We start from the raw sequence: 26,441 nt of genomic DNA on the forward strand, positions 1-26,441 counted from the left end.
TTGAAGATCAAATGTAGTGTAATACAATAAACATCCTTAAAAAAATGGGTTTTACAGGCTTTTATTTGATGTATTAAACTGAACAACATGGCTACATCACCTACATTTAGGCTTGTTTTACCCAATTTCAATGTAGATAATGTTACTGAACTAGGAAAAAAAATCTTTTAACATTAAAGAAACATCAAGCATAAATGAATCATTTTACAAAACGTAAATAGTCAATTACAATGACTTTATAGGCCTCTCTACAAATAAGAGGATTAACACTTTAAAAGCTTATGGACCCATTGAGTACAGTGGCATCAACCTGAAAGATACAATAAAAAAATAAATACTACAGTAACAGATACAATACACATCCCTTTAAGAATCATCTGGTGAACCAAAAAAAAATATATATATATATATATATATATATATATATATATATATATATTACCTTCCAATAGATCAGAATGGCAGGTCTGAGCCTCCTCTATAACCACCTCTTCGTCCTCCTCCTCCTCCGCCGCCGCCACCTCCTCTTCCACCCCCACCTCCTCCCCATCCTCCTCCTCTTCCACCCCCTCCCCCTCCTCCTCCTCTTCCGCTCCTGGGTCCAAACATTTCTTTCTCCCTCCGGTGTTTTTCATAACGCTCAGCCATTAGTACCAGTTCTTCTGGTACATCCTAAAAAAAAAGGGAAAAATGCTTTCCTTTATACAGATTCTCTGGAAAAAAATCCTAAGTATCATGTTGTTTAAGCTCGTTTAGCATAAGTAATGTAAGTGCAAGTAAACATATATAGCTATGGTACATAAAAAAACACATTTGTTTTAATAACTTCTAAATGGCAGATTTACTGTTGCAGTGAAGCTCTGGAAAGTTTGTTTAAATCCCCTGTTAAGTTTGGGGAGTTTCACTACCATCCAAAATAAAAGTAAGAAATACACCTTCAAATGTACAGTAATTTTTGCAATCAATTGTTCTGCAATATTATTGATGAACCAAAAAAAGAGTGAAACCAAGTTTCTGAAACTTGGGACACCAAAACGTTGGGTATTAACAGACAAAAAAAAATGTTTCACTTCCATATAAAAAAAAAAACCAACACAAATATTATTAAATTACAAAAGTCAGTCCAAGGCATTTAAAAAATGTGGAAACATCATTCAAAAGCCTTTAATGGCATGGCTATTCCTTAAAACTGCGCCTACGCATTTCGTCAAACACTTGCCTTCATCAGGGTAACAGATCATGTGCGTCTGAAATTTCTTTTAAACACTATGGTCTCGTGACTCTTTAGAATATCTAAACAATACTAAATTAATATATTGAACAAAAGGTCAACTCAACATTCATTATAAATTCAGTATTATAAGAGGAAAGAAAAAAAAAAGAGCAAAAGAAAAAAAAAAAGCGCATTATACAAAAAAATCTTTAAATAATACATCATGAATGAAAGTCACGAGACCATAGCGTTCAAAAAAAACTCCAGACTCACCTGATCTCTGCTACCTTGATGAAGGCAAGTGTTTGCCGAAATGCATAGGCGCCATTTTAAGAAATACAGTAGCCATGTTAATAAAGGCTTTTTAGCAATTTTTCCACATTTTTCGAGTGTCTTGGAATGACTTTTGCTCTTTATTCTTTTTTTGTGATTAAAAAGGAACTTGTGTCCCGCTTAATCAAATTTCCATCAGTAATAAAACATAAATTCCTACTTGAAATATGTAGTAAGCACCCTTTCTGAGGCAATTTTTTTTTTAGACTTGCTTAGCTCTATAGCTCTCAGTTGTTTTTCGAGCATCTCGGCAATGGCGTCATGAAGGCGTTTGTCATCTTTAGGTCGTTTTTTGGAGGGCGAGTTTAGCAATTCTTGCTTGGATGCGATCTCTGATGCCTTTCAAGCAAAACAAATTCTTAAAACCTCAGTTTAAATCTCCGTAGGAATATTTATAAAGGAAAAGGACATCTGAAGCGGAGCACGTATCACTAAGCAGCCATCACTGTCCATTGCGCATGCGCATACTTTTGCTGTTTATTCTGATGAATTCCTTATTCATTCCTTATATAAATAAACTAATCTGATACATGTTGTATCAGATTGATTTTTTTCTGTCTGTATTACTCCACAACATTCTCATAACAAACACACAATACAATTTGTAAGAATTTCCATTTATAACTAGAAGGGCCGGAGGTAGAGAGTTGCATAGCAGAGAGTGACAGACATAATGGAGGGAGTGAATGCCTGCAGTTGTTTACCTGACCAGATCTCTCCAGGATGGTGATTAGCTCAGCTGCTACTCTCCAATCCTCTCTAGTCACCAGGGTTACAGATTCACCAGACCTCCTGGTTCAAGACAGAAACTCATTTTACATAAAAAGCCTGAATTATTTTATTGTTATCAAAATTCTTATAGTTTCTGATAATTTAGTCACACCCTGGTTGACTCACCCTGCACGACCTGTTCTCCCAACACGGTGCACATACTCCTCCACATTCCTCGGGAAATCATAGTTGAACACATGCGTGATGTCATGCACATCTAGCCCCCTGGAGGCCAGGTCAGTGGCCACCAGAATACGCACACGACCTTCAACAGCAGCCAGACAGGTAGATGGAAACATTAGATCGTTTTTTTTTTTAGGTTTTTGAGGTTTTGGATTGTATGCATGGCAATGACCTAGGCGCATACACTTTTGTTTTGAGAAAGAGAGAGTTGTTCATGTTCTGACAACAGAAAACTGAAGTTTTAATGCAGGATCCCACTATAAACAGATTAGCCAAGCACATAATCATGTAGATAGACAATAGCTTCTTAATTATTTTGGCATTGTTGCAATGAAAATGTATTTAATATATATTTTAATTAAAAGTGAGATTCCTCAATTAAAAACATACAAATAATCTTAAAATGCAAATTCAAATTATTTGAAAAAAAGAAGAAAAAAAAACACCCATCTCTAGGTTTAAGGCATATGAACTGCAATGCACCAAAACAATCAGTGCAACAACATAATAAAACAATGCATTTCTTCTCTTAGTGATAATAAAATATTTGAAAAAAAAAAACAACTTTATTTTCGGTTGTTTGTTGAATTTTTTTAAAACACATAGCTTGAAACACTTTTTGGATTAAAAGCAATTTCAGTTTTACTTCCTAAAAACAAAGACCAACTATGGGTTAAACAAACAAATCAAAACAAACTATTGCTTCCAGCCGACATAAACTGCTGAGTTTCTAAATATTTATCTTATTGTATGTGTTCGGACAAACTGTTCTGATGAAAGCAAAATGCAGTGGTAATACACAAGCGCTGGCTTTTGAATAGCTGCTATTCCTGCCAGATATGGTATGAAAGGTATGAGAGAGTTGCATTTTCTGAGAAAAACTACAGATCATGGGTTTACAGTGCGTCAGATATGATGTGCATTAGGGTTGGACTGGTATACTGGTACTGTGGTAGTATCGCGATACTATGGCTCCAAAAGACTGGTGGGGCCACTGTAGTTTGTAAATGGCAGTATCGTCATTAATGCTCTGTCCACACTAGATAATGTTGTACGTTGAAAGTCACTGAAATGCTCACGTTTGTGTAACATTAAACCATTTTATAGTAGCCTATTGTAGGGATGGGTATTGTTAAGGTTTTAATAACATTACACCTTTATCGATACCACTTACTGGTTCGGTACTTTAGCAGTTCTCTTAATGGTGCTTTATGTAGCATTTTATGGAGAAAAAAAATATTTAATTGAATAAAATAAACTTACTTTATTTTATTGTTAAGCTTTGAATGTAAAATAAAACTAAATCAATAATTGTAAAACAAAATATAACAAAACATTTCCTGTAAAAACAAAAATGCACAATAGTTTAAAGGAAAATTACTATTAGCTGTTTTTAACCATTCTTCTGGAGAAAAATCAACATGCAAGCCTTTTCTGGCACAAGTCGGGATATTGTTTGGTTTATTGTGCTCCCTGCCATTGAAAATATCTTCTTTAAGTTGCAAAATGCAGTTAAACGAGAAAATGTTTGTTATTTTTCATTAACGCATTCACATAAATGAGTTGAGTGTTTTGGGAGTTAACTGTTTTAATATAGTTTTGAAGCATCTTGCAATGTAAAAATAAGCATTTTTAAAAATAAGTTCTTAAGCATAGTTTATTATTAGGCTATTCTGTAAATACGGCTGATGTAAAAGCATTTTTAATGCTTAAGATTTATTTAACCTACTGCAGAAAAAAAATACTGTTTTCATTGTAATCGAATGTGTGCGTTTATTCAACTATTAATATTATACTAATTAAGTGAATTACTGCTGGCAAAAGGATGTGAATGATGTAACGTTACCATTAGTAGCTAGGCTGTCAAACACTTTTAATTACTTTTTACTGCAGATAATGCACTTTTAAATGGTACTTTCACTTAGCCAGATTGCTTGTGTTTCTGTTATACAAGAAAACAACTTGTTGCGTTTGTTGCAACGGGCATTGTCGCAGTCCACTCGAGAAAAACAACCTGTTTTGTTCACTCCGCAAGCTTACAAGTTGTGTGTGCACGAGTCTGTGTCGCAAGCTATGTGTTTGTGCGAGCCTCCGCTGAGTGCGCACACACAACCAAGAACAGTAAAGGCTTTTATACTTGACACGCTCGCCAGAAACACAAGAATTTCTCATGTGAGATTGCCAACTATGCAGACGAATATCAAATATTACAAATTAGAATAGGTTGGTCAGTTCAATAATGCTACCGCAAGTAATGTTTTTTCAGCAATAATTCTCCAGTATCGATAGCAGAACCGTTAATGTCAGAGCTTATCGATACTTCTGTCTTCTGTGCATTCACTGATATAACACAGGATTGTGAGGGTAACTGAAACACTCGGTCAGTCTGTTCAGTGCATCAAATTTACTCTAAGCCACAATCACTGGCGAGTGAAATTGAATAATTCATCCCCAAGTTTAAAGTCATGTGAGTGATTTTCTTCCATTCTAGAGGGTTGCTGATTAAGCGGTTAGTCTTTTAATACACAGCTTGCAAAGTGAGATTCTGAAAAAGCTGCAAGCAGAATGGCTAGGGAAAAGTATTAACAGTATTAAATTATAAAATTTCATCTGTTAGAGATTTTGAATTTTGGTTTGCATTTCTTTTCATTTAATCACCCAGTCCTAATTAAGTATGTATTTTTGGTGTCAGTCATGGTTAAAAACAAAAGCAGTAAGCAGTTCATCACAGCACTGGCTTAACTTATTTGAGGCTACCAATTTGTCAGCATTAGCCAGCAATTTCATTTGGTGCTGCTATTGGCACAAAAACTACACGTCACCATTGTATTTGCTGCTTATTAAAATACTGTACCATCTTTAAAGTCCTGCAGGGCCTCTTCTCTGTCGCATTGCTCTCGGTCTCCATGCAGAGACTGTACCGCTATACCCTGAAGACACAGGTCACTGGAGAGGTCGTCAGCTCTATTCAGCAAGGGGGAGAAAAACAGTGAGGATTATAAAGGAATAGCCATACAGTTGATCATACTCACAGGTCACCACACAAACCAAACTGTGGTCATTTTGCATATTTCTTGCAGACAAAGGCTGATTAAAGGGATAGCTCACCAAAAGATGACAATTTACTCACATTTACTCACACTAAAGTGGCTTCAAACCTTTGTGAGATTCTTTATTTTGTTTAAGGGGTGGTCCGGAGTGTATTATTAAGACTTTGTTGTGTTTATAAGATGCAAAGCAATGTGTTTCACTTGAATAAAACTAGGTTATTTTTTCATATATCTTACTTTGAATATTTACAGCTACACTGCTAACATAAAAACTAATGTCATATTTCCTAGTTCCTCCGAAAGGCCCGCCCTCAAGTGACTCTGATTGGTCATCTATCATAATGTGCTGTGATTCGCGGATCGGTTTCACATCACTACATCACACCCCTACAAGCATGCACTTTTGTGCTGTGTAATCAGCTATCTCTCTTAAATAAAATCTGACAAGTGTCTGTAACGAATGAAAATGGGGTGAGGCTCCTTTCAGAGAGATTGCCACTATGTGTTTGCGTGTGCGTGCGAGAACTGTCTGTAGATGCATGTACCACAAGAAGCACATGTGCGTGGGACCGATGTTTATTTTTATTTTTCTCTGATGCTCAAATTAAGTTATTGTTCTGTAATATACAGTGACACTGTTGAAAGGAGAATAAAGCACAACATGTGGAATGCGACATGTGTGAGCCTTGATTTATTTTTTTGCTGCAACACAAGTTAGACGAGCTGTCCTGTATTTTTACCTGACTCAACGCGTTACATGACATCTTTCACATATATTTGGAATATGCATGTGTAAGTAATATGAATCATCCACATATCTTTTGCAAGTTCATTATCTGAGATGTAGAACGCACAAAAAAGCTCCCTATAGAGATACGCGCACTGGTGATTAAAGAGCAACGTATGAATGATTTATTTAGATTTTTTTCGTTTGATTACATTAACAAATAACAGGTGTCACTTTAAAAATGTACACATCTAACATTAACATTGAAATGAAAGCATTCGACTGTTTTCCTAACTGTTTATGCTCATTTAGGACGAAATTGTGTATGAAAAAAAATGACACTTGTAATGAAAAGGAAGGGAATCGCGCCGTTTTTATGTTTATTTCAATGTCTTTTCGTGCCTAAACAAAGCGAAAGCACAGAACAGACTCACATTTAAGAGCAAGGGGTGGCCCCCATGCGATTCGGCGGTATGGGTTGCGTATAGGGAGGCTCGGCTCTTTAATATTTCTTGTTACCCTTCAGAGAAACACCAAAACTACAGAAAAATTACGTGAAAATACCTTTACGGGATCATAGCGGGATAGAACTGTAAAATACGGGAGAATCCTGGGAAAAACGGAAGGGTTGACAGGTATGTTCTCAGTATTTCTTCTTTTGTGTTCAATGGAAAAAAGAAACCCATCAAGATTTGGTACAAAAAGAGGATTAGGAAATTTTCAGTTTTGGGTGAACAATCCCATTTTAAACAACCTTTGCTGCAATTTTAACCAATAAGCCCTTATCATCTTGAAGCACTTGATTTAATGCAGGCCGAGTATCAGGCAATTTCTGAGCAATCTTATTTTGCACAAAATGAAAATATCAGCATGAAAGTCTAACAAAGAACCTGTTTAAATGTTTGCGCAACTTTTGACAAACAAAAAAAAATGCCTGTCATATCGAGGTGTAGAAAAGCAAGTGATAGTAAGAATGGCCATTTATTAAACAGCTACACCCTCTGACAATGGAGAAATGCCAAGTTTCATTTCTAGAAAAGAGAAGCATTTCCCCACAAACCATTCAACCCACACTATTCCTGAGCAAATTGTCACCCATTGTCATGTCAAGCGATCACAGTAAAAGCATGTTAAGCAATGCCATTTCAGTGAGTGAAGCTCCTCCCATATCCTGTTTCATGAAAAAGCTCATCTCACTTTAAACTTACTTGAGTTTTTTTCCAACAAATATTAGTACTTTGTCCAGAGGCTCCATTCGGTGAATGAAATCAAAAACGTAGTCTTTTTTTTCATCCTCCTGCACAAACAGCACCGTTTGCTGAACAGTGTTCACTGCCTGAAGACAGACAGACACAGAAGTTAACTGGGGACTTTTAATAAGGAGGCCAAACAAATAAAGCTATATTTGATCTGTTATTGAAGCATTATCCAATATAAACACACATATATATATATATCTACATATATATATATATATATATATATATATATATATATATATATATATATATATATATATATATATATATATATATATGACACACGTGTAAATATTCACTTACTGCTAGATCCAGTGTGCCCACATAAACCATCATTGGATCTTTCAGGTAGGATTTGGCCAGTCGCCGAACACCTGGTGGCCAGGTGGCACTGCAACAGAAAGATAGAGATCCAAACTGAATAAATGCAGAGAAAAATGTCCATTTTGCGTTTAAAGTAAACAGTACAAAGTACTGTTACTTTAGCTCAGGATAAACTATGTACGCTTGTTTTTTTTTTACGTCAGTAGAAGGAAATTTTTTACATTTTTAACTTGGGTGTTTCATAAAATGTTCCTTTTTTGACTCAAAGACCACAGGTGAGTAACAGATTGATTCAAGCTCACCATCCCCTAATCCTTAAACACAAATATGCTTTGCGTTTACAATTAAGTTGCGAACACTGTTTTTTCAGAGAAACAAATACTAACGCTAGTGTTGTCACCTTATCGACTTTGTCACTATATTCAGCAACTTTTCAGACTTTTTCTTTGACCGTTTTTCTTGTTCACAATCACAGACATTTTAGTGACAGTTTTGGTTTATTACGTCTGTGAGATTACTGCAAATTTACTACACATCTATACTGACATACTGTATTCAAACAGCAATAATTTAGTCAAATTGGCATGCATACATAAAGCGTAGTGCACATTAAAAAAACCTTTATTAGCCATAGGCTGTAAAACAAACAGAAACGGTTGTACTTGCTGACGTCAGTAATACGCAAATTGACATTTGAAGTAATCTAGCAACATTTAGCAACTTTTCGGGCAGAGCTTACCACCTTTTCATTAAAAAAAGTTGCCAGCACTGACCAATGAAACAAAATTTAAAAAAAAGAGAATACCCTGTTCTACCTGCAATCAAGATATTTTTCAAGTATCAAATAAATCACCTAGTCATAACCGTTTGCCTGTCTGGTCGAATATCCAGAATGATTTTCATGATTTGAGGTTCAAATCCCATGTCCAACATTCTATCAGCCTCATCCAACACCTGGAAAAAGAGAAAGAAAAACTGCATATACACAAAATTATTTTTATCAAAGACACTAGAGATGCAACGGTTCTTGGTCAAAAAAAAAACTAAAAAAAACGCAGTCTCATTGTCCTCCCACGGTTCGTTGCGCCCTGTGATCCACGGTTCAGAATATACATTATTAATTTTGGTTTGTTAATAAAAACTGCAACAAAGCAGTTTTGCCTTTCTAAGCTTTCGATTACTTTTCACATCCATCGCCTGTGCGAAGACCTGTCTTAGGGTGCTTTCACACCTATACTTATGTTTCGGAACCTGTCACGTTTGCCCAGTTAGCGCGGTTCGCTTGGCATATATGAAACCACCAATCAAGCTCGGATCCGCGCCAAAATAATCACTCCGAGATCGCTTGAATGAGGTGGTCTCAGCTCGATTGAAACGAACTCTGGAGTGGATCGATTGCAATGAGAAAGCAATATAATCTGAGCCCGGTTATATCACAGTGTAATATGGATATGTAATAGGCATACAGCTATATAAAGAGAGAATTAGGAGCAGGGGGGGAGGTCATTCCAGACATCCCAAGTCTCCCGGAAGTTTCGTTAGTCTCCCGTGAATGTACAGAGCCTCCTGGGTGCCCGCAAACAAGTGATAATCTCCAAGAAATCGCTCGTCTCCCTCCCGCTCCTCAAATACGTCGCGCACCCTTCTCACCCCTCCCCACCGAATCAGTCCTTGCTCTTCAGACACGTTGCGAGCACCCTATCAAACACCATCAAAACCACTACCACCCCCCTGACAGCTGATCCGGACTCTGCAAAATAAACCATGAAACTGACAAAGTGAGGAGAGGTTAATCGCACGTGACTTGTTTTAGCTCTTTTGGTCCGTTTAGAAACTTTGCTGTGTGAAAGCGAACTGCACCAAGAACAAAGAGCAACATTGTAACAATTTTAATCCCTGTTTCAGAACAACTGAATCGATTCACAGACGTGAAAGCACCCTTAGCATGTAAATCTAAAACTGTGATACATACCAAACCGTTGCACCCCTAATGGACACAAAAACATTTATTCTCATCCGTATCCTTATTTCAACTTACAAACGCTATTACTTACCAAATAGGTGATGGAGCGCAAATTAATGAGCTCATTCATCTGCAGATCATTTAACCGTCCAGGTGTTGCAATGACAATGTCCACACCACTGGTCACTACTTTAATCTGGGCATTTCGGTCACCTCCTCCATAGATACAGATACTAAAATAATGTAAGGAATTTTGTTTTGTTGGTTTAAACCCTAAATTATGGATTAAATTTGAATTAATTTGGAGAACTTAATAATTACAGCACCTTTTAAATCCCTTGTAGCTGTATTTGTTGCACTCTGCTTCGATCTGGAGGGCCAGCTCACGAGTAGGAGTCAAAACCAACATGCCAGGGCCATTTCTTTTGTCCCTGGGCCTTCAATAAATGTGTATATCAATCAGAGTAAAATAGATTCACTTGTTAACAAAAAGGATGAACCCTGGAACACACTTACATTGGTTGTCCATCCATATGAATGAATCCAGGAAGGAGGTAGGCCAGAGTTTTGCCTGTTCCTGTCTGGGCTATTCCAATAAGATCTATTCCATTCAGGACGACTGGCCAGGCCTGCGACTGAACCATTAGGAAAATTAACCAGGTTTCCATTCATCTGAATGTCTTATTTTACATAAGGCAGAAAAACAATCAGTGAGAAGCAAGCATGAAAGAGAGTTCTTTACCTGAATGGGTGTTGGTTTTTTAAACCCTACTCTGACAATGTTTTCCATGATGCCAGGATAGTGAGCAAAAGCTTCCTCAAACGTGCACACTGGATTGGGAATTGTTCTTTTGTCACCATCTTTTAAATCGTCCACAAAGATATTGTTGTTCTCTTTTCTGTTTTATTAGAGAAGCATAATGTACAAAAACAATACAATTATTATATGTAGAACACCATGCCCTAAATCAGTGCTTCATTTGTAAGTGAATAATTCTCAGAACAAAACCAGCAAAAAAAAGAAAAGTCAATGTGACCGACGTCCACCACTCAATTTCAGTTTTCCTAGGACAAGACGTCATTAAACAATGATACCGCAAAAAAGAGCATCACATTTCTGAACGGTCTTTGATTATTTTGTGCCATATGACATTATAGGTCAGTCAATGATGAGAAAAAACATGTAGCTACAAACATAAATAATATGAACAATCACTATTGACTACTATTATGTGCCAAGTGAAAAAGAAAATATTCAAATGACTCAAACTAATCTTTAAGAAGAGCCCACAGTTACCTCTTCTGTCATGTTTTCTGCCTGACTTGAGATCGATTTGCTTCAGTTTCCCGCTATCTAGATACATTGTGCAGTTTCATTTTCTCAAGATCTCCTTTGATCAGGCTTATTATCAAAATAACTTAGGGTTTTAAAAATGAAAATATGCGCGATTGCCTCTTTGCCATTTTGAAAATATAAATATTATTTAGGCAGGCCACTATGCCATTAATCACTGCTCACTGCACGCGAAACAATAATCACCAACCAATGAGAGTGATTAAACATAAAAAAGCTGATTGGCTGAAAATATTCCGCATGATTACTACAGTGATGTGTGCGCGTGCAAACACAATCCACACAGCCTTCACTTGTGTTCATTCACATGCTCTCTCTCTCTCTGGCTCAAATTAAGCTCTACTCTTAATACTTTGAAATGTTTCTGACTAAGGTAAACAATTAACTGATGACACAAAAATAATATTTGTGGCACTGCTATATAGAAAACAAAGATGCCCATTTATAAATATAAAACTTTTAAAAGTTAAGATTTCTAAACCTTATTAGTAATGTGAATTAAACTGAATGAACTAATTTAAGTAATGAAAATGTTTATAAAGAACATATTTATACTAGCTATGATGAGCTAAAATATTTTATCAGCTGAAAACTAAGCAAAAAGCTTTTTAAAAGCCTTATTGGTACAGAAATTAGCATACGTTGCTGACATTGATTTCTGTAAATCAGAAATTTATTGGAAAAGTTACACTGAAAATATAAATGTCCAATTTGATGTGCATTTGTAATGCATGTTGTATAATGCTTTTGCAATTGCAAATGTAGGTGGCTAATTTTAATAAGAATTTACTTTCAAACAACATGATATTACATAAATAAATTAATATTATTTAAACAGCAAATAAAATCCTTAGTTACATTGAAAAAAAATACAAAAAAATAAATAGGTGAAATAGAGCAGAAACCCTGAAGAACGCTCATCTTGTGTGACAAATTAATATTATTTTAGCAATGTTGTGGTTTCTTATAATAAGAATAGGTATTAAATTTTAGTATAAGAAGCAAGAACAGAACAAAACCACTGTTACAAATACCCAAATGTCAGAGCATCCAGAAATGCTGTAATTAACAGATCTATTGCGCCATCTGTGGGCTAATGTGAAAAAAGCATGATAAGACAACACTGACCTCCAGATCTTGACTTCTTCAGCACTGCGCGCAGCCACTGATTTTGCTTCAATATAGAAATTCTTCTTTAGAACAGGAAGATCTGAAGAACCCAAAGAATGTGTTAAATCTGGTAAAGTATTTCATATCTGACAACATATTACAAACAGTATATGAATCAAAGTGGAATTTTTGTTTTGTGTAAACATACAGTAGCAATACATATTCAGTAATGCTGGTTAGAATGAATATGATGGTAGAACTGATGTAACAATCACATTACCCAGAGACTCACCTTGCCATTTCATAGCTTCATATTTGTCCCGGTTTTCTCTAAGTGAAGTCCAGTCAATGGGGGTAGGTGCTGGTGCAGCTGCAGCTGCCGCTTTAACAGCAGAAGCTGACCAACAAGAGTTATTTTGATACCCTTGACTGCTGTTTCCTGGAGATTTAAATTCATTCAAATGTCAATACCTACAATTTAGATAAAGGTTTTAACAAAACAATGACATTTGTAAATTTATAACTACCATTGCGGTATCCAGAACCTCCCATATTTTCATGCACCAGATCTTCAATCATGTCTTTGGCTTTGTGTTGAGCATCACAGCTTCCACAGATGAGCACTTCAGCTTCATGTGCACCACGGGTTATCTGCCAATCATACATCAATCAAAGAGTCATGTCATGTGTATAACAATGTAAAAGATATTGTGTTTTAACTAATGACACAGACATTGTCCTGTGTGGCCGTGCTAATTACGTCATACATTTTTGATTTCCAGTTTGGTATATAGAAATCAGTGAAACACCAAATACGCTTTAATATGTTGTGTTTTATTAGACTGCACAGGGGTGCGTTTCCCAAAAAACAAATGTAACTCGTGGCTAAACTATCATAGTACAATGCATCGTTTGGGAAAAGGCTGATGTACTGACGACTATAATAATAATAATTATTATTATAATTATTAAGTATGATATTGTTTATTTATTTTTTTATAGTACAATTTGACATTCAAACTACTGCAGAAATGTTCTAAACAACAGGCCCATGTCATATTGGCAAACAATGAAGATATATTTCTTACTAAATGAAAGCATTAACGTATGCTATATATTTTTGTTTTCACAAGCTTTGGAGACTTAAATTTCGCTTTTAAATAATCGGTCAAATATAGCTTTCGTCATGAGCCATGGCTCCATTCAAAATGGCATAAATGTTTTCAAAGTAGGGATTCTCAAAATAATCGATTAACTGTTAACCGAAAAGGTGCGTTTGTAACCGATTAATGTTATCAGTTAAACGATTAAAAAATATTATTTTATATATTTTTAGTTTGGCTGCATAAGGGGCCGATCGAATGCGATTTTTGCTGTAAGAGGGGCATCTTTTGAATAGTTTACTAAAAGCTGCAAGTGTTTTGCAGGCGGCTTAACCCAGAGCAGCAGTTTGTGTTCTACAGAGAACTTTTAAAAAGCATGGTTTCCGCTACATTCATTCTTTCATGGCGAGGACCAAAATGCATCCCGCCGCGGCTACATTACCCATTCAAAACATTTAGTTGTTGTTGTTTTTAACAGCAGATTATAATCGCTTTTATACCTTTAAACGTATTAAAAGGTAAGTGAATTATAACAGCACAAACTTTTCTGTAATCGTAGTAGTGCTGTGCGCTAGGCTATTTGTTAAACCCTTTGAGGTTACGTGCTGACCGACTGACTGACAGGTGCATGATGCGTGAAGCCAGCAAACCGATGTGGCTTTTAGTTAAGATGAACACAGTTTCCATATTTATACTTTATATATAGATAAAGCTATATGGCTCTGCATATAATCACTCTATCTTGCTGGAGTTTATAGCCGTTTCACTTTACTTCAGGACGCAATAATACCGATCTGTAGATCTAATTGGAGACAATCATAAATATTCCTAGCAAATCTAATAAATGTTGGAGACATACTCACTACAGAAACGTACTAAATCTGCCTACAGACATATTTCCCAAAGAAGCTAAATGGAAGGAGAATATTGCTGTTTGAGACGTGTTGATGCCAAATCACACGGTCACTGATCGCCTCCTGGATCTGCGTCATAAACACAACAAATAGGCTTTACCTTTTATTTTACAGCTTATAAATCAGGTATGTACATTAATGCAATATCATATTTAAACAACAAAACTGTTTACAAACAAGTCAACATATGCACGCGTTGTCAGTAGCCTATTGTCGCTTCATCACGCAGCGCGCGCACTTGAACCGCGAGAGAGAGAGAGAGAGAGAGAGAGGAAACCATATAGCAAGACATAATCTTTAAAATAATGATTTCTATTAAAAATGTAAAATGTTTTGTCATAATAATAACAGCGGGGCATTAAATAAATGCATATTTTCCATGGAGCGGGCAATTTGAGGAAGTCTGCGATTTTATTTGACGGAAGACAAAAACATGATTGAAAAAAACAACCTATGCCCGTTCTTAAAAAGGATCAGTCAGTGTTTTCGTTTTGTAATACAAATTAATAATTTAAGTGAAAAATAATTTAGTGCAGGCCTATTTATTTTATTCATTTTATTTAGTTTTTCTGTTCTTCTGTGCTATGGAAACCCTGCAGGTGCGAGAAGATGCTCTGTTGTTATGTTCTGTTATTAATATGCTAGCATATAAATCAGTATTTTAAAATGCAATATTTAATGCATCAGACACAAAATAGATACGTCAATTTGTTTAAAAAAAATTTATAGTGATCTAACCAGTTAACAACCGATTAACGAGAGGCGGTTGTCGGTTAGCAAAATTAACCGAAATGAGCATCCCTATTTCAAAGTGCATTGAAAAAGGAGCACAATTGTCAATTTGAAGATCGCTAAAACTGAACTGTAAAAAAAATAATTGGAAAACAAATCACACCCAAGAGAGATGCTTTAATGTTTGTTTTTTTTAATTATTCTAAGATTAAACGTTGAAACGCTCTAATTAAATAGGGCATGGGGGATAAGTAGAAATAGAACACGTTACAACCAGGAACTATGCTTCTAACTACAGCTCTAGAAGTTTGTGACGCAGTTTGCGAATGTTCAATGGAATGACAGATTTGGGAAACACCAAATCAACAAACTATGTTTGTAATGATGCAACTTGCAACCTTGGTTAGCTAATGATGGTTTTCGGAAACACACCCTAGAGCAGCATTATAGCAGAACCTTAAAATCTAAAGTGATAAAACAGCACTGCTTTTTCCCCAGGAAGAACCGAAAGCAGTAATTAAGATAATAAAAGCTCTGCTGAATTTGTGAAACTTTATGCTAGCTAAGAAATTACTTCAGTGTTCTTGCTTCACTTCAACTTGCTCTGCTTAATACTACCATGATAAAAAGTTTAAATACTCATCCATGAACAAGATTTCTGCAGCAGAGCATATGATGCAAAAAAGAAAATGATCCCACACGGATGTGCATTGTCAGACATTTCTCAAAGTTTTATTTCGATCATAAAAGCAGGTTTTATAAAGAATAGGTTTATCTTAGTGTTTCCTTTAGGGATGCACCGAAACCACTTTTTTTTACAAACCGATACGAGTATGAATATTTTCATTTGTGTACTCGCTGATACCAAGTACCGATACTTCATAGATTGGGTTTCAATGAAGTTTATATTTTTGTTTTTTTTCCTTGTCTGTAGCAAGGATGAACACAAAATTCTTTAACAAAAGGCTGTTCCAAGAAAAATATACACACATTGTTGATACCCAGCAAATCCAGACCTTATCTATTTATGACTAAGCATGGACATTTAAAGGATGAGTTATCCTTGCGCTGATATGCGCCTATGACTTCACACATTACACAAAGTGTGTGCAGTGTACATTACCTTATGGAGTCACTCTCTTGGCACTGCATATTGAGGGCCCATAAAACCCAGTTATACGTGATTCGTTTATATTCACGAGTATTGTCCTTAATCTGCGGGTCAGGTAATCAAAAAGTAGGCTACTAGATGTTTAACTATGGGTTGGTCACGGGTAGGTAAGACCAATAGCCATAAATACGTAACACATACTCTCATTTTAAAAATCACGTGACCCTCATCTTACAATGTTTAATAATAAGTAATCTTATTTTTTTATTAAAAGAAAAGTTATTAAGCAATGCAGCACCACTGACAATCCAACTACAGAGAAACAAAGCAACCATCATGGCAACCTCAGTGATCACTTTTTCCGAAGTTCAGCTGTTCTTTTTTGCACTTGTTATTTTGCATTTAATGTTAAAAATAATGCATGTGCCTACAAAGCCCGTATCGATATAACCAAAAGCAAGATCACATCGATATAAATATTCCATTAACAATACTTAAGAGATATTTATACATTTCCATGAAGTGTTTACTGAGATTGTGTGATCTGTATATAGGCTGTCTGATCTTTACAGAAGCTGTAAACTGACACGAGCGTGGTGACCGCAGTGATGTTCAGCTTAGACGAGAAGCTTTTATTTAGCACGTAGTCTTTAGATTTTTCACATAATGTTCCATTATTTCAAATTTCTTTTATTTTCTATTTCTAGTTTATAAATAAAATGAGTGCTAGCTTGTTTAGCTGTGATCATTAAACAAGGATCATATTTCATATTCGGTTTATTCTTCAGTAGCCTATAAATTCGTTAATAATGTACTTTAGAAACTGATTGTTTATAAGGACTAAGCCAGTGGTTCTCAAACTTTTTTCACCAAGTACCACCTTAGAAATAAGTCGTCTCTCCAAGTACCACCTTACGACGCTATTTTTTAACCAGTATTAAAAAATAGCGTCGTAAGCCTAATTAAGCAGCTACAGGTGTGCACAGTTTTAAAACGATGCAGATTAATTCCTATTATTAAGAATATGTATTATTGTCAGTCACTTTAAACATTTGAAATAGTCTGAACATTAACTGTGCTTGCAGATAAAAAAAAAAAAGTTTTAGTTAAAATGTGTTTTTAAAAGTTCTTAAAGTAAAAAGAAAACTGCTGTACTTAAATCTAAAGTATTCATAGTAGCCTATTCATCAAAAGCTGGAAATGCTGCTTGGACCTTATAAATATAGGCTATATGTCATATTCCTACACTTTCAGACAAATCTTGAAATAAATGTTAAATGTACATGACAGGGTTCATACAGGCACAGCCTAATGAAAGTCAATTCCAGCACCTATTTTTTTTTCAAGACTGACATGCTATGTATTGAAGACCTGAAATGTATTCTCAGCAACCCATAAAACATTGCATAGGAATAGATACAAATAAAAACCATTAATAATAATATTTATTAATCATATATTAATAATAAAATAAATCTGCACTAAGTGCTTGTGAAATCTTTTTTGTACTCAAGTAAAAATATTATTACACTGCTAAAATAACAAAAATTTAAGTAAATAATACTAATATTAGGTAAAAGTACAAATTACTCTTTTAAAAAGTACTAGTTGGTTATGTTTGAAAAAAAAAATCTGATTTTCATTATGAAATCACTTTTTTTAAGTGTAAACCTAATTTAATGGTTGGATTGCTTACATCCCAAAGCTACATGTATAATTTGCACTAACAAAGGAAGTATAGTCAATTTTTCCTTTCATGACAATTAATCTTTTTCAATAGCACTGGTAAAACTACCAAATAATCTTTAAGGCCATAGAGACACTTTTTGCCCATTTTTAAAAATATATATTTTTAAGCTTTGAAAGGTTAAATTGAAGTATATGGTAAAAAGATTTAAATTTAGCGTTTTATTTACATATTTTACACTATTTTCTTTACAATATGGCAAATTTGTTTCTTAAATAGCTGTACATCACATGTAAATTTTATTTTACACTTGATCTTAATCTAAAATAGAAACGTAAAAAAATACAAGTACACTGTCAGTAAAAAAATAAATAAAACAAATGAATTCATTTTACTTGAGGTATTTGAAATATGACGACACTACATTTATCAAAGCAGTGCTTTAAGAGCCTTATTGTAAATTGTGATAAATAAACAATAAGTAGGCTAACAATGGATTGCTTTGACCTGTAATGCTTTAGGACAGATCAGAATACAGCTAAATGTATAAATCACACAAATACCTCATCCAGAAACATTTCCAGCATAATTCTTTTGTCGTAAAGAAATAAAAAATGTTCCACCTTTGCGAAAAGTAAGTTTCACTTCACAACACAGCCAAATAAGAAGACCATTAGCATTGTCATCGATCATTTATCAATCTATTTCTAAATATTTGATAACTTTGAATACTTTTGACTAAATTTAGTTAAGGAGCAAAGATAAATAATGTCTACTTTAATAGTGGAAAGATCGCGATTGTATTCTATCTGAGCACACACGCGATCATAAGAGCACTTGCAGTTCATTTCAAAAAAGCCTATTTAAAAGCTCACATATCTGTTTTAGCGATTTGCGTACATGAATGCGCTCTCGTTTTAAAATAAAGCACTCGCCGCATTTGCAGAAATGAGTTATTGCGCAATACCTTCATTCCCGCGCCGCCATTCAGAATGTATTTAGAGGAGTGACAGGTCAGAGGCGAGTCGACTGGCTGTTGGAGAGCGAAACGTGTATGAAGATCATCAAATAGGCAGGAAATATGTCCGCGGTTTAATTACTCTGCTAGACATCTCTGCAGTGAAAACATCCGAGAAGCATTATTCCAACAAAACATTTGTTTTTAAGTTGTTTTTTCTGTCTCTGCAACACAGAAAGCCTTTGTCCCGCCCTTACGTTTCACGCAACTAGACAAGGTCGACTGTGATTGGCCACTTTTCATGTCAGTCAAATCAAGCTTCAGAATCAATTCTTAAACTTTGGAAACAGATTTTCAGCAGCTTATGACACAGTGCACTAAAATAAACACTCTAAGCACAGCGCTGTGATCGTACGCTTCACAAAACAGCCAATGCTGATCATATCAATGTTATATTACGCATTAAAGGATTAAAGTGTTAATTGTTTCTTTCATTATTCAGCGATTCCTCCGCGTACCACTAGGAGGAAGCCCGCGTACCACTAGTGGTACGCGTACCACAGTTTGAGAACCACTGGACTAAGCTATTAATATAAAATACATTAGGCTAATTAATACATTAGGACATTGAAGTCAGGTAAGACAACAAATCACATCATGTAGTGAATTACTGTTGAGTGGTATCAGTGCATGGTATCAACCTTTCATGTACGATACGAGTATGAGTATTTTAACCAAGTATCGACCTGATACCCGACACTGGTATCGATATCGGTGCATCCCTAATTTCCTTCCAATAAATGAGAGAAAACTGTATTGTAAAAAGAAAAAATGGGATGTATATAGTCATTTTTGGACAAATTAAAACTAACTGATAATATCATTTTCGGCAAATACCAGAAAATAATGTTATTCAAATAACTGGAACTTACCTTAAGTCTAAAGTTTTATCTAGTGTGCAAATACAGGTTCTTCTGAGCTTGTTACTAAACAGACTTTTGGGAGATTTCATGTATTTAACTTGCCTTTATTGATGCTCCACTGCTCTCTTGAAGCTCTCGTATTTTCGCACCACCTCGACCTAAGACGACAAACAGAAATAATACAGACCAAATCACTTCTTAATTAGAAGTTACTTGACCAAATTACTTGTTAACTAGTTCACATGAACCATTTCATAAAAACAATTAAAACCCGATTCAACAATCGCAGCACCAAAGGTATCGTTAAAATTAAGTTACTTATTTTGTCACATAATGTATGCAAACCTGCTCAAAATCCCTTAGGGTGGTGAGACACTGTGGAGCAGACAAAATAAAAGAGTCTTATTCTTTAAGCATATTCTGGATGTTTTTGAGACTTCATACATAACGTGCCTGATTTTACGCAGCATTTTACGTTCTTGAATTATGAAATGATGATAACGAGATACTCAAAAATCCTTTTTGTACAAACTTATGGCTCTAGATTGTCAATATTTGGCTCCAGTTAGTCAATAATTCAGATCTAATCTAATTTACGTCATTTTTGCACTAGAAAAGTATGAACTAATATTTAATACAAAACAGTGTAAGACAACAACGCATGGAATTCTTAAGCTAAATAAATAATTTGAAAAAACATGGTGAAAAAACTAGTAATTTTTAACACTATTCATCTGCACTGAGGTAACGTTAAAGTTGGTTTTATATTCGCACAAGTTCAGTGACAACTTGTGACATGGTCCCTATATTGTATAGCATGGTACACTGAATATTCGGACTGACATTTCATGTAAATATGACTTCAAAACAACACTAGCACTATTTAACTGACTGTGAATAACGTTGTACTCTTCTGAAATTCTGAAAGTCCAAATGTGTGAAAATAAAACCACGTATAAGTTACCTCAATTTTATCTGCACTGTGTCACTGTAAAACAAAATGCTGATTGAGCAAGTTTTTTTTTTTGGCTTGAGTAACGTTAGCAAACAGCAACGAAAATATCCCTGACAACCGCTGGGCCTAACGTTAACTCGGTAACGTTAACTTAATCACGTAACGTAACATAACATTAACCAACTAACTTTTTAGAAACGGTTTCAATCAGTTTATGAAACGGTCAAAACAATTCTTAACGATTAAAGAGATTGCTGACAGTCTGAAAAAAATCCTAAACATCACAAGACACGTTTAACGTTACCTATTATTCTCCCGACCAATGAGTTTTCCACGTTCAGAGTTACCGATGATGAATCTCCACGGTCTGCGTAACCGCGACTTCGTGTTGGTCCAATCCTGGATCGACTGTAACTGTTATTTTTACCGGCTGCACCGTCAAAGACATCGAAATCCGAATCTCTGTTCCTCCAGTTCACCCACTGCTCTCCGTCTCCGCCAAATTTTGCACCAGCGCTGGAGGTTTCTCGATTGCGCGCGCCTCGAGGTGACGGAGGCCTCCATGATTTTACCGGCGCAGGTTTAGCAGGTAACGTTAACTGCTTTGAAACCGCCACGCCATCTCCGTCGTATTCATCTTCCCAGTCCGACATCTAAAACAAACAACATGAAACGTTAACAGAGATGTCGAGATAGCCAACGCTAAACTGTAAGTCCTCCCGAGAGACCTCAACACACTATCGTTACTGTAGTATACTGTTCACTTTGACCAATTTCCGCTCACGTCACGTGACCACTTACAAAAAAAAAAAGAACGTGAAAAGACAACTGAAATTATATCGTTTGAATTGATTATTATTATTTTTAAATAACTATTAAAACAACATCAAATAAATTTATAGCTCTGTTGTCGTTATTGCAATATTTTGAGTCGAACGAACTTCCCCCGACGGCCAAAAGGTCCAGAATTTGTCCTTTTAACTATTTTATGTAATTTAATATTATATAATATATTTATTAAATAATTAAGATAATTATATTATATTATATATTTGTATTTAATATATATTGTAATAAAGTGTAATTTTAAATAACTAAGGCCAGTATTAGCAAAGAGTATAGAATCATTCTCTTCTTTGGTAATAGCGTGGATAAACTATGACGTCACCTTGAAGGCAAATCGGCTACAAAATGAGCACAAAAAAGGTGTGAAGCACCAGAAGCGGACCATATCAAATTCATTTTAAATATATTTTGTCTGTTGTTGATATCCAGGTTTTTTTTCAAATGTACTTTTTTACCAAAGAGACAAGAAAAATTTTGAAGAATTCATAACAATTGTTTTATTATTATTATTATTATTATTATTATTATTATTATTATTATTATTATTATGTTTTATTTATTTTTTTTATTGAAATGGCCAAATTGTGACTGAGGACAATAGCCAATAGACTTGTGCTGAAAACATGGTGTCCACGTCTCATTGAGGTGAGGTTAAAATTAAATTAAACAAATGAATAAATTATTATAAATTATTATAAATTATAGCCTATGATTGTTAAGACTGTTGCACTTTTTTGTGTTGGTAATATGCTCATGTTTAAACATTTGAAATAGTGACTGACACCTGCAGAATCAATGGTTGTGATGCTTTATTCCACTAAATGTTTTGTTTTACAATACATGACTCTCTTCTTTTTTTGTACCTTCATGGTTACATCAAAAGAGTATACTATAAAGTATTAATTAAAAAGCCTAAAAATGTAAAACCCAATAATGTATTCACTACTATTTTTATAAAATAATTTGTGCACATAAAAATACATACTTTTGTCCTTGCAGACTTTTCATTTTTGCATTAACTTGTGTTGCATTCCAGTTTTTCTCAGTCGCTTTGGTACATTTCTCAGATTTGAAATTTACAAAACAGTAAGTGCATTTCTCAAAACAGCACATACAAATAGCAAAACAGCATTGATAACCTGCAAAAGTCTCTTGCTTAAAATCTTTAGTTTATCTCTCAAAGAACATGTCAGTGCCGTCAAATTTGCCTTTTTGCAAAAAATTGGATCCAAAATAAGAAATGCTTTGATTACATTTATATTGAATTCATGACAATTTTCAAACTGTGGCTGAAAACTGAAATACTGTAAAAACAGACAAAAGTAATAAAATACTGTAAATATTAAAGAAAACAAATTTAGACCAATTTACAGTCAAATCTATTGGGAGTATAAGACATAGCCACTATTGACCTCCTCCATCCATGCTGGCACAGAACAACACAGACCTTCCATCGTTTATATAAGGTTTGCAGACTGAGTGCTAATTGAAGATTTGTGTGAATGAGTGTCAAACTGCTGCTTCAGTGAATTCAAACTGATATTGTTAGTGTCTAATGGTTAGGAATAGATGGTTTCTGTTTGGTTACCATAGCTAAAACAATGGAGTTTGGACTGCTTGAATGACATCTGTTAACTGTTTTGAAAAATGGTAAGGAAAATGTGTCGACCCAATGAGAAAGGGTTTACACATTTGCAAGACCTGCTTCTGCTCTGCTGGGTTAGTGAAAATGAAAAGGAACCTAGTTTCTTTAACCAGGTCAAAGCAAACAAGAAAAACTGTAACTCATGGTGCATTAACTAATGTTAACAAGCATGGACTTGGATGTTAATAATGCATTAGTAAATGTACAATTATGATTAATAAATGCTGTACATGTGTTGTTTATGATTAGTTCATGTTAGTAAATGCATTAACTAATGAACCTTATTGTAAAGTGTTACCAGAAAGTCGTCATGTTTAGGGTCAAACCGCATCTGTGGACATTTTTTGCTATTTCTGCACAAAATTGTGTTTAAAATCTGCGGATTTACGCGGAATAAACCTTAATATATATATAAAAAAAGTAATACCTAATTAACTTTAATGTTTACAATGCAAATCCAATTAGATCCTCTTTATTTGGTAAACAAAGCAAGTCTTTCATATAATATATCTACTAAAAGACAGAAAATATAACTTTACAAACTGTATTGTAAATAACTCATATGAATATTTTCATATTAGTCAATAATATTATTGTAAATAATTTAAAAACTAAATAAATATAGATTTACACACATTTACACAAGTAAATAAACAGAATCAATGATGGGCTAAGAATCTGTGGAATTCTGCACGCGTAGATTCTGTGTGGGCTTCATGTCGTCAGTATAACAGTGTACTCTGGACTGGGATGTTCTGATGTAAATAAACGGTGGCTAATTTATTTATTTGCTATTTGTACTGTAAATTGTTGCTAGGTCATGTCATTGTGATACAGAAAGGAAAAGACAGCACTACAGGACAAAGAAAAAAAATCTCCTTTTAGATGCATCTTTATTAGAAAAAGTCAAGATTGACCTGGGAGCAATTTACCAAATTTAGAACAAAATGTTTAATGGAAATGTATAGAAAATGCATTATGACTTAATATTATGAACACTTGTTCCAACTTCTTTTATATATATATATATATATATATATATATATATATATATAACTTGACATTAACTTTTTTTTCTCACCACCTACTGGTCATTTTCACAAGACAAAATTGTGTTGTTGGAAAATGTATTTTACTTAAATTTCACTTTTGCATGCTATAAAAGTACTTGAGTAAGATACATTTTACTTGATTTGGGTCATTAAAATAACTTTGACTACCCTTATTAGGATATAGATACCTGCTGTAATCAACCTAAAACCTATGCAGTAGTTTGACATAAAACCAAAACCATACCCATTCATGTCTTAGGACATTTTTATCAAGCAAATGTTTGAATAACAGTAAGTTCATGACATGTAACCATAACATTACCATTATCTCTTAGGACATTTTTCATTAACCTTTTTTTACCTACACCAAATGTTGACTAATGAAGGTACATTTATAACAACTATTTGTTAGACTACTTTATTGTCAAACCATGTTGCATACAAATGCATTAAACAGACTTATGCGAGTGTATTGCTGTAGAGGAAAAATAAAACACAAGAAAGGTGTTTATAAAGAGTATAGTTTATTTTGTTTGACCTGCAAACTTATCTAAACAAGATAAACTTTCAGAAAACAGCACGGAAACATTATAATGCGCACGCTCATGAATATAACCCGCGGCTGTCTTCAACGGTTGTCTTCAATGGTCCTTCTTTGCTCAACAACTCTGCTGAAAAACAAAGCAAAACATTACAACAGCCAAACATAAAGTTAAAACATTACAGTTGCCATGGTTTCTATTTTAAACTATAGTAAACTAAAGTTTGAAACTATAGTTTAAAATAGACGATGAGTGGGCCTCGCTGCTCCCACCCACCATAACCCTCGCAGCGGGGTCCCACTACCGGCCTCACGTGTTTCCCTGAGGGTCCTCAGGGCTTGTTTTGATCCCTGCCAAGGGTTCAGAAGCCGGTCCGTGCCAGTGTTCACTGGAATGTTGCTCGGCGGCACATTTCGAGCAACAAACACGTAATATTCTTTGCGATATTGCGTTTATGTACGCAAACCGCAAGGAATTACATCACAGACGGGCCCGCGTGGCTCCACTGTACCGTCGGTATTGAACTTACCTTGGTCAAGTACAAGCAGCAACACCGAGCGAACTAAACACTGAGAAAGAAACCGACGACCTTTATAGGAATGCAGATGCAAATGTTTACAATGCGACGTCATTTATGTGAGTCTCGTTGTCATGGTGAGCACTGAAGAGAGCCCATCTCATTGGAGAACACAGGCTCGGGAATTTTCGTCACGGCGAGTTGCGGTCAGCTGTGAACAAAAACATAATAAATATATTGAATATATATTTTTACATTTTTAGTGCTTTGTAATATTCTGGAATGCAGTAGAATATGGAGACAGATGAATATAATTAAAGACAGATGTGGGACATTAGAACAGAAAGTGAGCCCGGCTTGGAACCACTGCTCTGTGCTTCTTATTATCCAAGAACGCCATCTAGCGGTCACATACGCTTATAGCATGTCATAGATAAATACACTAGATGTCGCCTGGCCTATTGTTGTCTATTGGACGAAATGCGTCAGTAGCACCGCCATCTTGCTACAGGGTAGCGCTCCTTTGAAATGAATGCGGGACCAAGGTACAGCGGAGGACTGTGGCCATCCAAACTAGAGATATACACATATACACATATATCTATGATCGGGAGTTTTCCTGGATGTTAGTATGTATTTTTTTTCTAATTACGAAAATTATAATTTTACATCACTTTTCTACATTGATGGATCAGTGACCGCACGGGCATTCCTGACAAAAAGCTTGTGTTTGTGTGTACAGTAATCAGGGGCGCAACTGCACATTTACTGATGAGTATGCGGCTTCAACTTTTGCGCGCCCCCCTTCAATCCAACTATATTTTATAACAGGCAAGTGATAAAATGTGGAAAATATTTCCATCAATAAATTAAAGATATTTTTTCATAAAGATATCAATATGCTTCAAAAAATACAGTTTCGCAGTTCTGAACACAACTGAAATAGTATGAAGTAGTAAAAGATATAATTACATTAAGCATGTTAAGTCGCAAAGAAATGCATCTCATACCACCCCAAATTTCTTCTCAATTTAATTTTCCCTCACTAAATGATTATATCACCTTGACTAGCCTTGCTTTTGGACTTTTTGTACTACATTTGTTAAAACAAAATGATAGACATGGGAGTCCTAAAGGGCAAAAGAACATTGCAATTACTTCTCACATGC

At 34.9% G+C, this 26,441-nt stretch overlaps 1 protein-coding gene and 1 long non-coding RNA gene across 2 annotated transcripts in view; one reads left to right on the top strand and one right to left on the bottom strand.

The window, feature by feature from the left end:
• Window positions 1–45: 45 nt before the first annotated feature.
• ddx43 (DEAD (Asp-Glu-Ala-Asp) box polypeptide 43) lies at window positions 46–21,379 on the bottom strand. The gene is made up of 17 exons (NM_001328193.1): window positions 20,975–21,379; window positions 19,818–19,873; window positions 12,815–12,938; window positions 12,580–12,726; window positions 12,306–12,387; window positions 10,566–10,722; window positions 10,340–10,458; window positions 10,150–10,260; window positions 9,915–10,056; window positions 8,714–8,814; window positions 7,840–7,927; window positions 7,486–7,613; window positions 5,355–5,464; window positions 2,444–2,582; window positions 2,251–2,338; window positions 443–672; window positions 46–310 (listed from the first exon to the last, which is right to left on the bottom strand). The coding sequence occupies exons 1-16, from the start codon at window positions 21,321–21,323 to the stop codon at window positions 454–456; spliced, it is 2,160 nt and encodes a 719-aa protein (NP_001315122.1). The 5' UTR covers window positions 21,324–21,379; the 3' UTR covers window positions 46–310; window positions 443–453.
• Window positions 21,380–24,999: 3,620 nt separating this feature from the next.
• Window positions 25,000–26,441, top strand: part of LOC141377191 (uncharacterized) — a 4,115-nt gene continuing 2,673 nt past the window's right edge. Inside the window, exon 1 of the long non-coding RNA XR_012389319.1 lies at window positions 25,000–25,897. This is a non-coding gene — a long non-coding RNA (uncharacterized lncRNA). The remainder of the gene's footprint in view (window positions 25,898–26,441) is intronic.

The sequence above is a fragment of the Danio rerio genome, chromosome 13, assembly GCF_049306965.1.
Source record: "Danio rerio strain Tuebingen ecotype United States chromosome 13, GRCz12tu, whole genome shotgun sequence".
Taxonomy (NCBI): domain Eukaryota; kingdom Metazoa; phylum Chordata; class Actinopteri; order Cypriniformes; family Danionidae; genus Danio; species Danio rerio.